At 50.9% G+C, this 14,484-nt stretch overlaps 1 protein-coding gene across 1 annotated transcript; it reads right to left on the reverse strand.

Moving 5' to 3' along the window:
• Positions 1 to 482: 482 nt before the first annotated feature.
• Positions 483 to 3,176, reverse strand: LOC132710131 (uncharacterized). The gene is made up of 2 exons (XM_060685608.2): positions 2,978 to 3,176; positions 483 to 2,749 (listed from the first exon to the last, which is right to left on the reverse strand). The coding sequence occupies exon 2, from the start codon at positions 2,590 to 2,592 to the stop codon at positions 1,528 to 1,530; it is 1,065 nt and encodes a 354-aa protein (XP_060541591.2). The 5' UTR covers positions 2,593 to 2,749; positions 2,978 to 3,176; the 3' UTR covers positions 483 to 1,527.
• Between the last annotated feature and the right edge of the window lie 11,308 nt (positions 3,177 to 14,484).

A 14,484-nucleotide genomic window follows, 5' to 3' on the forward strand; every position in this document is an offset into this window, starting at 1 on the left:
TAGTGGGAGATCAAAGAGGTCCCCAATAGGTCTGATTCATTTGAAAAATTCTTATAGCTGCCCATCTTTCAGTCAACTCAGTGCAGCTCCCAAAAACCGTTTTAAAAACAAAGAAAAACCTGGGGCCAATCCATGCCACCTTCTCCTTGTCTCATCTCCCAGCACCTGGGGAAGAGCCAGGTGTTTAAGGCTAAAAGAGTGGAGGCTTTTTAAGAATATGGCTCATATCTCACATAGCTTCCTTGGCGTTAGAGAGTCCCTTGTAGGGGTTTCTGCTGGAAGACAAGGGGACCATTCAGGGAATCCAACTGAGAGCTTCAGATGCTTGGGGATGGTCTTAATAGGTCCCCACATTTGGGAAATCCACATAGATTATATCAAACAATGGCAGGGAGAAGCTCCTTCCCACCCGCAACAATGAAGGCCAAATGAGCCCTAGATTCAGCCACAGCACACTTGCTCCAATTAGGATCTGAGTGGGATGAGCATTCAAAGGCAATTTATTAAGAGTATTGTAGCAAAGAGATTTCCCTCAATGAAAAGAAGGAATCCAGGACACAGAATCAGGTTTCATTTTATACTCCAAACAGTAGAAAAAGTACAAAACAACAGTTGATTGCTTAGAAGAAATCAGTGGATAGAAATCAATTTAATTTAAAAAAAAAATAGATTTTTTTTTATTGAAATCGGGTTTTTTATTTTTAGCAAATTCATTTCAATAAAATGCTTTTGATGTAAAAATCTATCTAAAGATCGTTCTATATTTAAGATGTATTAACAATTTAGTTTATTCAGCATGAAATGGAGCTTAGTTATGAAGCATGAAGGGGTATTTTCTGCAATATTTAAATTTCTGGGAAACTCATTCAATGAATCCAAGCTCTGCAAGCTGAGATAACATGCACTGCACTGATACATTCACACAATTTCACAGTAACCATGGGCCTTTTTGCTAGTGATTTACATAATAAATTAAATCGTGATTTAAAACAACGTGATTTAAATCAAATCCACCCTGGAAGAAATCACCTTGCTCAGTTACAGTTACATCAGAGACATGGAAATTAACATCCCATATTACAATAATGAGCCTTGCATTAAAAGAACGTCCAGATGGGAAATGGCATCATGAATCAGGAAAGTCTGTTGTGAAAAAGTACAATTTCAGCCAGTTGAAACATCTCATATGTACAATTGAAAAAGCCCTTTATTATTCAGCCTGGGAAAGTCCCTTATTTGGCAGTTATTATTTACCCTTCTTAATATCTTCTTTACTCCGCCCTCATATTGGAATTATTATAATTATCATGAATATCATTATTCTGTTGCTTTGTATGTACACTGAGAGCTTAAGACAAATTCCTAGTGTGCCTATTCACACTTGGCCAGATTTAATGCGCAATTCAATTCAATTCCTGAGATACACTCTGGGACCGAAGGTTTTTCACACTCATGTTTATAATTTTTCTCCCGCGTGAATCGATGGAGGCCCCTACACTGAGTATAGCTCTTTCCACACTCCAGGCATTAATGTGGTTTTTCTCCGGAATGGATTTTTTGATGGAGTGAAAGTTTTCCTCTCTGACCGAAGCTTTTTCCACACTCCAGACATTTATATGGTTTCTCCCATGAGTGGATTTTTTGATGTCTTTTAAGGTGTCCTCTCCGACTGAAACACTTTCCACATTCGAGGCATTTATGTGGTTTTTCTCCTGTGTGGACTCTTTGATGTCGACGGAGGTGTCCACCCTCAGTAAAGCTCTTTCCACACTCCAGGCATTTGTAGGGTTTTTCTCCTGTGTGGATTCTTTGATGGGTGTCAAGACTTCCCCTTTGACTGAAGCTCTTTCCACACTCCAGGCATATATTTGGCTTGTGGATTCTTAGATGTTTTTCAAGGATTTGAATTGTTTTGAAGGATTTTTCACATTCCCCACATTCAAACTCTTCTTGTAAATGGACTCTTTGATGTCTATAAAGATGTCCCCTCTGACTGAAGCTCTTTCCACACTCCAGGCATTTGTGAGGTTTTTCTACCGAGTGGATTATTAGATGCCTTTGAAGATGGTCGTTTCTTTTGAAGGATTTTTTACATTTTGGGCATTCATACTTTTTTTCTTCTGAATGGATTCTTTCATGTATATCGAAGTTACTCCAATGATGGAAGCTCTTTCCACACTCCAGGCATTTAAATGGTTTCTCTAATGAATGGATTCTTACATGTTTTTCAAGGATTTGAATTGTTTTGAAGGATTTTTCACATTGCCAGCATTGGTACTGGTTTTCTAAATGGAGTCTTTGATGTGAATGGAGATTTTCCCTTTGACGGAAGCTCTTTCCACACTCCAGGCATTTATGAGGTTTTTTTCCTGAGTGGATGCTAAGATGCCTTTGGAGATGATGATTTCTTTTGAAGGATTTTCCACATTCTGGGCATGGATGTTCCTTTGCTTCCTCCCGGATCCTTCGGGGCTTTGGGGGTCTTCCGAAGGAGCCTCCGCCCTCCAGACCCATCTCGGGGTCTCCGCCCATTTCCTCCTCCCCGCATCGCCCTCCAGGCAGCCACCTTTCCCGGGCTCCTCCTGGGCTCATCCCTCCTGCAGCCCCGGAGCCCCCCCGGCCTTTCCCCGCTGTCTCCCGGGGAAGCCGTGCCGGGACCGGTCAGGGCTGCTCCGCGGGGCCCGCTCTCCTCCTCCTCCTCCTCCTGGGCAGCGCCTCTTTCCTGCATCCGCTGCCATCCTCCGTCCTCCTGCAGGGGAGAAAGAGAAGAGGGTCACGGCTGCCTCCCCTTCCCCGCAGGGGACGCCCAGGCCCAAGCCCCCGCCTCCCACGGGCCTCCCGGGCATTCTCCAGGCGGACACGGCCCCCTCCCAGCCTCCCGTCTCCCTCCCCGCCCGCCCCCAGACTAGGCCTCGGGCTCCCAGCCCTCCGGAGAGACCCTCCCGGACTTCAACTCCCAGCATCCCCTGCGCCCAACCTGCATCAAACCGCCTCCTCTGTCGCCGATTCTGGCAGCTCAGTCGTTGCCCGGTTTAGTTCCGGAAGTGGAGACTTCATGCCCTTTTCTCCACTAGTTCCACCTCTTCCTTTGGAGGATCCACCCCATGGAGTCCTCCTGCCAATCGCCGCCCTCCCCAGAGCGACCAATGGACGTCCGTGTTCATTCAATAACCCAGATGGTGACTGCGCAGTGCCGAGGACATGGAAGGGGGGCGGGGCTCCGCTTTAACTTTGGGGTCCGATCTCCCCCTCCCAGCCGCTCTGTATTGAGGCAGGCGGAGATCAGAGGCTCTTCTGGGGCTGCGACCTTATAGCAGTCTATGAAGGGGATCCAGTGATTAAGGCACCGGGTTGAAAGCAAGAGAGCAGAGTTCAAGTTTGAATAAGCCCCCCTTTCTGTCTAGCCCACCTCACAGGGTTGTTGTTGGGAGAAAAGAGGAGGAAGGTGTCATCATTGGGAGAAGACCTTGTCTTCTTGCAGGCTTTCTCCTTTGTTTTGTTGCATATGTTCTGTCATGATAAATGCCTAACTACTATGTCTCCCTGATCACCCGGACCTTCAAGGGTTAACTAACCACATATCCCATAATCCTTATAACCACTCCTTACCTCTTAACCCCTCCTCCTGGGTACAAAAGGTCCAACCGCATTATTATTATTATTATTATTTATTAGATTTCTATACCGCCCTACTCCCGAAGGACTCAGGGCGGTGCACAGCCAAACAATAAAAACACATACAATACAAAATTTAAAAAATAGAATAAAATCAAATTAAATAATTTTGGCCCCGACAAATTTAAAACCCCAAACTTTTAAAACCAATTTAAAATTGAATATATAAATACTAAAAAATATTTAAAATTTTAAAAATCTTTTATAAAAGAGGGGGAAAATTAGGCCAGGCCGGCCTGGTGAAATAGTAAGGTCTTTAAGGCGCGGCGGAAGGTGCGCAGATCCGGGATCCTCCGTATCTCTGGGGGGAGCTCGTTCCAGATAGTAGGTGCCCCCACAGAGAAGGCTCTCCCCCTGGGGGCCGCCAGTCGGCATTGTTTGGCTGACGGCACCCGGAGGAGCCCCTCTCTATGGGAGCGTACCGGCCGGTGGGAGGCTATTGGTGGTAGTAGGCGGTCCCGCAAGTACCCGGGTCCTAAGCCATGGAGCGCTTTAAAGGTGGTAACCAAAACCTTGAAGCGCACCCGGAAGACCACCGGGAGCCAGTGCAGCTCGCGCAGGAGAGGTGTTACATGGGAACGCCATGTCGCTCCCATTACCACCCGCGCGGCCGCACTCTGCGCCAGTTGGAGCCTCCGGGTGCTCCTCAAGGGGAGCCCCATGTAGAGAGCGTTGCAATAGTCCAGGCGGGAGGTGACAAGGGCATGAGTGACCGTGCGTAAAGAGTCCCGATCCAGAAAGGGACGCAACTGGCGAATCAGGCGAACCTGATGAAAAATCCTCCCGGTCACGGCCGTCAAGTGCTCTTCTAAAGACAGCCGTGAGTCCAGGAGGACGCCCAAGTTGCGAGCCCTCTCCGTGGGGGCCAATGATTCGCCCCCAATAGTCAGTGATGGCGTCAACTGACTATATCGGGACGTCGGAAACCACAGCCACTCAGTCTTGGATGGGTTGAGCCTGAGCCTGTTCCTCCCCATCCAGATCCGTACGGCCTCCAGGCACCGGGACATCACTTCAAGGGCATCGTTGGGGTGATCCGGGGTGGAGATGTACAGCTGGGTGTCGTCAGCGTACTGATGGTACTCCACCCCGAAACCACGGATGATCTCGCCCAGCGGCTTCACATAAATGTTGAACAGGAGAGGCGAGAGGACCGACCCTTGCGGCACCCCACATATGAGGGGCCTCGGGGTCGACCTCTGTCCCCCTGTCAACACAGACTGCGACCGGTCAGAGAGAAAGGAGGAGAACCACCGCAACACAGTGCCTCCCACCCCCAACTCTTCCAACCGGTGCAGCATGATACCATGGTCGATGGTATCAAAAGCCGCTGAGAGATCTAACAGGACCAGGACAGAGGAGCACCCCCTGTCCCGAGCCCTCCAGAGATCATCAACCAACGCGACCAATGCCGTTTCCGAGCTGTACCCGGGCCTGAAGCCCGACTGGAACGGATCCAGATACGTCGTTTCATCCAGGTGCTGGGGGAGCTGTTGCGCGACCACACTCTCAACAACCTTCGCAACAAAGCGAAGATTGGAGACCGGACGATAATTTACCAACATTGCCGGGTCCAGGGAAGGCTTCTTGAGGAGAGGCCTCACCACCGCCTCTTTCAAGGCGGCGGGAAAGTCACCCTCACTCAGCGAAGCGTTTATAATCCCCTGGAGCCAGCCTCGTGTCACTTCCCGGGAAGCCAGTACTAACCAGGAAGGACACGGGTCCAATAAACAAGTGGTCGCGTTCAGTCTACCCAGAATCCTGTCCACGTCCTCAGGGGTCACAGGATCAAACTCATCCCAGATAACATTCTCAAGACCTGCCCCTGTCTCTCCCCCTGAGACTACCCAGTCGGAGTCCAAATCTTCCCGAATCTGAGTGATTTTGTCATACAGATACTGAACAAAATCCTCGGCTCTACCCTCCAAGGGGTCCTCCCGCGCTTCCTGGTGGAGCAGGGAGCGGGTCACCCTAAAGAGGGCGGCCGGGCGATTATCTGATGACGCAATAAGAGCAGCAAAATAACTACATTTCGCTGCTTTTATCGCCACTAAGTAATTCCTAATGTGGGATCTTACTAGTGTCCGGTCAGATTCAAGAAGACTGGCCCTCCAACTACTCTCTAGGCGTCTTTTCCGGCGCTTCAACTCCCTCAGCTCCTCGGTAAACCAAGGAGCCAATTGAGATCGGCGCCGGGTCAGAGGCCGCGAAGGCACGACCCGATCCAGAGCACCAGCAGCCGCCCTATCCCAGGCGGCCACCAGGTCTCCAGTCGAGGCGTGTGCCAGAACCTCAGGAAATGGCCCAAGCTCCGTCTGGAATCTGTCAGGTTCCATCAGGCGCCTGGGGCGGAACCATCTGACCGGCTCCGCCTCCCTGCGGCGGGGTGCAGCGGTTCGAAAGTCGAGACGAAGGAGAGAGTGATCTGACCATGACAAGGGTTCAGTAACTATATCCCCTATATCAAGATCCCTCAACCACTGTCCAGAGACAAAAACCAGATCCAGCGTGTTTCCCCCTGTGTGGGTAGGGCCATGAATTAACTGGGTCAGGTCCATAGCTGTCATGGAAGCCATGAACTCCCGAGCCATCTCTGACGTCTCACCCACGGACGGCAGGTTGAAATCCCCCATAACCATAAGCTTAGGGGTATCAACCGCCACCGTGGCGATGACGTTGAGTAGCTCGGGCAGGGCTGTTGCCACGTGGCAGGGAGCCAGGTACGTGATCAGCAAACCCATCTGAACCCCATGACCCCATTTCACAAAAAGGGATTCACAGCCGGCCGTCTGAGGAACAGTGGCCTCCCTCGGTCTCAGACCTTCTTTAATGATAACTGCTACCCCCCCACCCCTCCCCTGTGACCTCGGCTGATGGAATGCTTGGAAACCTGGCGGGCACATTTCAACGAGGGGAACCCCCCCCTCCTGGCCCAACCAGGTCTCCGTAATACCTGCCAGGTCCGCACCCCCCTCCTGAACAAGATCACAGATGAGGGGGGCTTTATTTACTACGGACCTGGCATTGCACAGCATCAGCCGAAGGCCTGGGTCCTGAGGGTCTATGCAACCTGAGGAGCGAGTAGAGCCTTGGGGGCCGGAGCACGCCACCGCTCGTAGACAGCGAGTGCGCACTCCCCTAACACGATATGGCCCCCTGCTCCCGCCATATCTACCCCTCCCACCTACAGTACTGATGTTCAAAAAACTATCCGGACAAGCTCTAACCCCCCCTCGATCCCGGGTCCTCCATCCCCCACACCACGCTTCACTGCCAGACCCGACCCTCCCCCTTGTGGGTTATCCCCCATACCCACAGCCCGAATTCCAATCTGACCCTCCCCCTCCCTAGGACCCCTTAAAAATTTGACTAAAAATTTTGTTAAAAAACCCCTCAATCCCCTCGTTTTCACATGCCACCTCTCTGGGTCCCAAAACCCTTCCTTGAGGTGGGCCCTCGATAGTGAGGAGGGCCACATCTGCGAGAAGGGGGAATCTCGCAGCGCAAGAAGATCTGCAGTCGTATACATCTCCAAAATGCAGCGATGGAGGCCCAAAGCTCAGACAGGGGACTTCACAAAAGATGTAACACAGCCAATTGTTCATCGATGTGCTGTTGGTGTCTCAACTGTCCTCCCACAACAGCAGGAGGGTCCTAAATTATCTCCTCCAATGGGGGCGACCTCCGGCCCGCCCTCTCACAGCGGAACCCCACGGGGCCGTAGATTGAAAAAGTTCTCCCACAGACAAGAGCCATGATGTAATAGAGGACCCCTCAACAGTTGCATCAGTTTGGCTGACCATGGTCGGAAGAAAGATTTATCAGTCTATCAGTCAGTCTATGAGTCACGCCAGGGGTGAAGATGGAAAATCCTTGGCAAAGTCTTATACTCAAGATCATATTCGAGTAAGTCCCGATGAAAAAGGGAAAGAAGGGAAGGGGAAGAAGGAAGAGGGGAAGAAAATGGGGGGGGAGAGAGAGGATTCCCTCAATTAGGGCGAATAATAAGCCCATTTAGGCAGACACAGTACCTGGGAGGGGGAGGAGAAAAGGGCTGGTATCTATGTGACGGAAAACTCCTCCGTCGCCCCCCAGCCCTACATTCCTCAGATAGTTCAGTTCTTCCGGGATAACAAATCCAAACCCCAGCCTCCATTGGATGTCACAGGGGGCCTCCAGGTCCTCTACAGCTGCCAAGATATCCCGGGAGGGGGTCTTTCTTCTCCAGTCCGTTATGCTCCTCTCAGTTTTCACCCTCTAGCAAGGCCCCTTCTCCGGCAATAGGGCCTGAGAACAGCTCCAGTACTTCCATGGGGTGTGCCATGGCCCAGTTTAATGTTGGGGCCGGCCTCACCACCCCCGCTGATATCCACGCCACCATTCCCAGTTTCCAGGGGCCGCTGAGGAAGTTCCTGAGTGGGGCAGATGAAATTTCAACAGGCTGCCACCACTCGCTGCCCCACAGCCATACTTCCCCTTTCACCTTGCTGCTATCGCTGCCCACAAACAAACCACCATAGCACCACTTTCGGCGGCGTTGGAGCAGCGCAGCCAACTTCTTCGCCGGCGCCTCTAGGCATGTCCAGGGGCGAGGGAGATCTCAAAAACCCTCGCCCCCTCTGCTGACTGACCCCCCCGCCGCCAGCAAGCCACATCTCCATATCTCCGTTCTCCGCTCTCTGCTCTCTGCTCGGCTCGGCTCCACTCTCCCTTCTCCTTCTCCTTCCCAGCAGCGCCGCCGATCTCCACTCCCCACTCGGCTCGGCTCTCGGCGGCGTCGGCGGAGTCGGAGCAGCGCGGCCACATTCTCCCTCGCCGCCTCCGACTCCGGGGGCGTCCAGGGGCGAGGAAGATCGCAAAACCCTCGCCCCGAAGCCATCCGACCGAATCAGGGGTCGCTGATGGTCGAGCTCCCCTGCAGCACCCCCTCGAGCTCCAGAAAGTCCTCCATCCAGCCGCAGCACCTCACCTCACGACTGCCATCTTGCGCATGCTTACATGTTACCATGGTCCACAATTCATTCCAGATGTATACCTGAAAGAGAAAGGTACAAGGTCAGTGACCTCCAGTACCAATAGATCAACAATAAAGCTACAGAAAAGAATTGGAGTCTGTCTCTGAGTTATTGGGCTAGATCCAGCTTATGACAAAATGGTAGCAGAGGTCGGTTGCCCATAACTCCAGACAATGACTGAACCCAACACCTACCCTGAAGAAGCAAACAGAGCACAGACCAGAGCTCTTACCAAGAAGATGGCTGAGAAGCTTGCAACCAAAGCCACAGCCATGGAGGAGACAGAAGCTGGAAGCGAGCAGGACTCCAGCCTGGACTCACAATCAGATGAAGAGGGGCCATCCAAGGAGATCACCGCCCCGGAAGAAGAAACAGCACAGATAATGAATAAATTCAAACTCTCCATCCTGAAACTGATGGAGGCAAGCAGCGACAAAGAAAACCTCATCGCGGACCTTCAAAGCCTCTTCGAGCAACAAGAAGCAGCGATTGAGGCCCCAAAGACCACCGAGAAAGAAAAACCAGCAAAAAAGGGTAAGCCACCCCAACCTGATGATCCTGAGCCGGCAGAACCCATTTCCGTGCCCCCCTCCCGGCGGCCATCTTGGGACGAGCACCAGCCAATGGGAAGCCAGGATTTGAATCCCTTGGCGCGAAAATGCCCGAACCCCGAAACAGACGAGGGGGACTCAGAAAGCGACTACGAAGAGCCCAGCTCTGAAAGCGACCACGAAGAGACCACAATAATAAAAAGAAAAACGCCTACCGATCTCGAATTGCAAAAGGCAATCGAGACCATCACCGCTGCCCTAGGCTCCGCTTTCGAGCCTCCCGCGGCACTCAATAAACCAAAGAAAAATCCAGGAAAGCACAAGAAGGCCAGGACAACCAACAAAAACCAGGCAACCGAGTCACAATCAACTAAAAACACCGCACACACCAACAACCGGCACAGAAGACCGCCCACCTGCAGGAAGAATCAACCGCAGGACTCGAACTCGCCACCCACTACACCAACAGCGCAAGGCCCGAGGGAGAAGAGGAGAACCGGCTACTCACCCACGCCACGACATCCATCAGGCCAGTCCACGCGACCAGGGACCAGCGACCACGAGGGAGGATCCGCCACCGCCGCTGCCATTACCGCCGAGCCGCTGAGTGCAGGGAATCCTCAACCTACGACCTCCGCTGCTGCCACGCCGCCGACCCGCGAAAGTCCTCGACTTGCGACCGCGTCGCCTCCTCACCTTCTGCCCTTCTTCGCCGGGGATCCGGCCATCCAGCAGTGGTGTCCAGCCTCAGGGGGAATCTTCGGACCCACCGGGGGTGGGTCCAGCCTCCCACCGACAGGCCTAGGCCTAGGCCTGGGAGCTCCAGCAACAGGAACCTCACCCGATGGACTCCAACGCGGAATGAGCTTCGCGCATGCCCAGTACCTGCCTGTAACAAGAGAAGCAAGTTACATAGATCCAAGCAAGTACAGAATGGCCACAGACATCCCAAAGCCTTATTGTGAGTTTAATCACATTTTGGACCATGGACAGCTCCCCCCAGTAAGTAACCTTACTAATATTTCTGGGGCAAATTATACCAATTTGCCAAAATTGCAGTTAGATGGGGGTAATATTATAGAATGGAGCCAGCAATTAAGAGTTGCTCTCATGAGAGAGAATGCACTGTTCCTAGCTAACAGACCTCCCCAAAAGCCCTGGTCACTGGAAATTGACTGCATTCATCACAGGGCATTTTGTATCATGTTAACCTCCATTCCATCTGCTATGTATCCATCTATTGAGGACAATCTAACTGTTTATGATATTATGCAAAAACTATGTAACCTATTTTATAGCCAAAGCAGAGCCACTACCACTAGACTATCTAGGGAGTTCCACTCCACCAAGCATAAGGCAGGGGTCCCCATGAGTGAGCACATCTTAAAAATGAATGCTGCAAGGGCAGAACTCATGCAGAGGGGGGAAATCATCACTGAAGAGAGCATGATAAGCATAATCATAAACTCTCTTGATAGCAGCTGGGACATCTTCATGACCCAACTAAATAGCCTCAACTTGCAATACCTCACACTAGGCGCACTGACCAGTCAGCTCGTTGCAGAGGACACTCTGAGGAGGGAACGCCAACTAGCCAAAGGGGACCCTAGACCCACAAAAAGAGTGGATTTCCAGGATAGGCCCAGGGATACCTCAGAATGTTATTCTTGTGGATCAAGGAACCACTTAAAGAAGGATTGCCCCAGGAACCATAGGGATAGGGGACAGCACGACAGTAGAGGGGGAAGGTCACCCGAACGCAGGCACCCAAAGGAAAGAGGGCGAGGGTGGTCACCCAACCCCAGGAAACACCACGAGCGCAGAGACCACTCCAGGGACAGTAACTCTGGCTCCATGTATGGGATCAGGCACGATGACCCAAATGACAAACATAAGGCAGAGAGAAACACATGGCTCCTGGATTCAGGGGCCACAAGTCACACTACTTGTAACCCAGAGCTGCTAGACTCACTCACAGAAATAGACTCAGAAATAAAGGTGGCAAACCAAAGCAAGGTCAAAGTAGTGGGGAAAGGAAACGTACACATCACACAGGTAGGGGACCTAAAAGGAGTACTGTACGTACCAGAAATTCCCCACAACGTGCTAGCCATCACAAAGCTGACACGAGACACAAATATAGAAATAAAATTTAAAGATGGAAAGGCACACTTGATCAAGCAAGGGAAAGAGATAGGAAAGGTAACCATACACGAGGGGCTTCCCTACTTCACACCCAACGCAAGGGAGGAAGAAGGCATTGATGCCAGCACAAACCACAAGGTAGATAAGTATCCAGAAACAGAGGGGGTGCAGCAGGAGGCAGGATGTAGCCATGAGAAGACAAACAAGTCTGTATCTATCGGCAAGCCATTGCATGATAACTGCGCCCACCTCCTCCACAGGAGACTGGGACACATAAGCTTCCCCATTGTAAAGAAAATGACGGAATGTACTGAAGGTCTCAAAGTAAAGAACTGCGAAAACTACTTAGAGTGTTCAGTTTGTAAGCGTTCCAAGATCAAGGTTAAGGCCATTCCCAGGGGATCCAAACGAACCACGGAATACCCCTTCCAATTGGTGCATATGGACTTGGTAGGGCCAATGAAACCCTCTGTAGGACATAGGAAGCGATTCTTCCTCACGATTGTGGATGACTACACCAGATACGGGTATGTCTACTCCCTCAGACACAAAAACAAAGTGTTCCAAAGGTTTAAGGAATTCCACAGAAGAGTAAATATGCAACATAACATGAGAATAAGGCAGATAATGACTGATAGGGGCTCAGAATTCATGGCCAAAGAATTCACAAGGTGGCTGAGGGAGCAGGGCATAGCGCATTACACCTCTTCACCTTTCTCCCCCTTTCAAAATGGAGTCTCAGAGAGAAAAAACGGGATGTTGCAAACCATGATGAGATGCGCCCTGGAGGATGCTGGGATGGGGCAGCATTTCTGGTCAGAGGCATTACACTACGCTAATTACACCCTGAATAGACTGTGGTCAAGCTCTATCAATAAGACACCATACGAGATGCTATACAACAGAAAGCCCAACATTGCACACTTGCACATATTCGGCGCCCCAGCTGATGTCCACATTCCCAGACAGCTAAGAAGAAAAGGGGAGAAATTATCAAAAAGGTTAAGGTTCGTGGGTTACGAACCGGGCACAAAGGGCTACAGATTTGTCGACAACAATAACCGTTTTGTGGTTTCCAGATCAGCCAGTTTCCACGAAAACGCAAACTGGTCGAGGGTACACTCCAATGACATCCCAGCCAATAGGGTCACGTTCGAGCATGGCCAAGAGGAAAGGGAGGTCAGAGAGGTCACAGGGCACAAAGCCAACCACCGCAAGGCAAGCGTCAAAGGTTGGAAAGAAGGGCACCCTTCACTGAAGATAGATGACCTGACGGACAAAGAGGCAGACATCATGCAGGAAACCGAGCCAACCCCCAGCAGGCCAATCAGAGAAACCAGAAACAAGCTACCAAAGAAGTTAGAGGACTACGTTATGACCATCCACAACACCCATTTCACGCCCAGCTCATATGAAGACATCCTCGGGCTCCCCCGGGAGGAGAAAGAAAAATGGATACTTGCCATGGAGAAGGAGATGGAAAGCCTAAGGAACCTCCAGGTATACTCACCTGCCCAAGTTCCAGAGGACAAAAAACCAATAGGAACCAAATGGGTGTTCAGGGTTAAGACATTAGAGGACAACAAGGCCCTATACAAGGCAAGACTAGTCGCGCAGGGTTTCGCCCAAAGATACCCCGAAGACTATACGGACACCTACTCGCCAACCGTCAGGGCGGAGAACGTCAAAAGCGCCCTGGTGGTGGCCACCATCCTGGGCTTGGAGGTCTTCCAATTCGACGTACAAACAGCGTACTTGCACGCCGAGCTGGATAAAGAAATATACGTCAAAGCGCCGCCTGGGTACAACAAAGGCGAGAACCAAACCTGGCTGCTGAATAAAAGCCTGTATGGGCTCAAGCAGTCGGGCAAAAGGTGGTATGACTGCTTGGCCAAGGCCCTCAGATCCATGGGCTTCGAGGCCACCTCAGCTGACAAATGCTTCTTTACGAGGAGAGAAAACAACACATTCGAAGGTGTGCTCGTTTACGTGGACGACATCTTGTACATCAGCAAACACAAGAACAGGTGTGACAAGTTCGCCACTGACCTGGGTAGCCACTTCTCCTTAAAGTCACTTGGAAAGATTGACAGATACCTAGGGGTCCAAGTGATAAAAACCAATAAGGGCTTCCGCCTCTCCCAGAGAGAAAAGATCATCGAGCTGCTGTCCAAATGCAACATGTCCGAAGCAAAACCCAGCGAGACCCCCATGCAACCCGAGTTCCTGAAGACCATGTATGAGGAATCTGAACCTTTCACAGACAACGAACTGTATAGATCAACGATAGGGTCACTGCTGTACATATCCAACTGGACCAGGCCCGACATCGCCTTGGCCGTCAACCTGCTGTCCAGACATGTAAGCAAGCCTACGGTAACACACTGGAACGCCATCAAAAGACTACTTAGATACTTAAAATTTAGTGCGGATGCCCTACTCTGCCTAGAACCAGAAACATCCGAGGAACCAAAGCTAACCTGCTATGCTGACGCTGACTGGGCTGGGGACGTAGAGTGCAGAAAAAGCACCTCAGGCTACGTGCTACTACTCAACAATTGCCCCATCCACTGGTACACTGGAAAGCAAAAACTGGTGGCCACATCAACTACGGAAGCAGAATTTGTTTGCCTATCAAAGGCCGCAAACAATTTAGTATGGTTCGATGACCTGCTCTGCGACATCTGGGCTGAACCCTCATATCCAATAGTTATCCACGAAGACAACAAGGCAGCGATAGAGATCTCTAGGGCCGATGCCATAGGTCAGCGTTCTAGGCACATTGACATTAAATACAAACACGTCAGGCAGTTTTCAGAGATAGGTTTCATTAGGGCAGTGCACTGTGACACAGAGGAGCAAACAGCAGATATTCTCACTAAACCCCTACCACATAAACAACATGCTTACCTCATGTCAAAAATGCGTGTTTGCTTGTAATTCATGCCTGTACCAGTGTATTCTCTGTATGTATGCAAACACCGCCTCAGGTACCCAGTTAGGCATTTAGAGGGGTTTTTGTCATGATAAATGCCTAACTACTATGTCTCCCTGATCACCCGGACCTTCAAGGGTTAACTAACCACATATCCCATAAT

Source organism: Pantherophis guttatus, chromosome 16 (genome assembly GCF_059756535.1).
Source record: "Pantherophis guttatus breed Tessera chromosome 16, ASM5975653v1, whole genome shotgun sequence".
NCBI classification, from domain to species: Eukaryota; Metazoa; Chordata; class Lepidosauria; order Squamata; family Colubridae; genus Pantherophis; species Pantherophis guttatus.

Coding starts and splice junctions, on each gene's coding strand:
- LOC132710131 (XM_060685608.2), bottom strand. CDS start 2,592: ATGAGCCCAGGAGGAGCCCGGGAAAGGTGGCTGCCTGGAGGGCGATGC.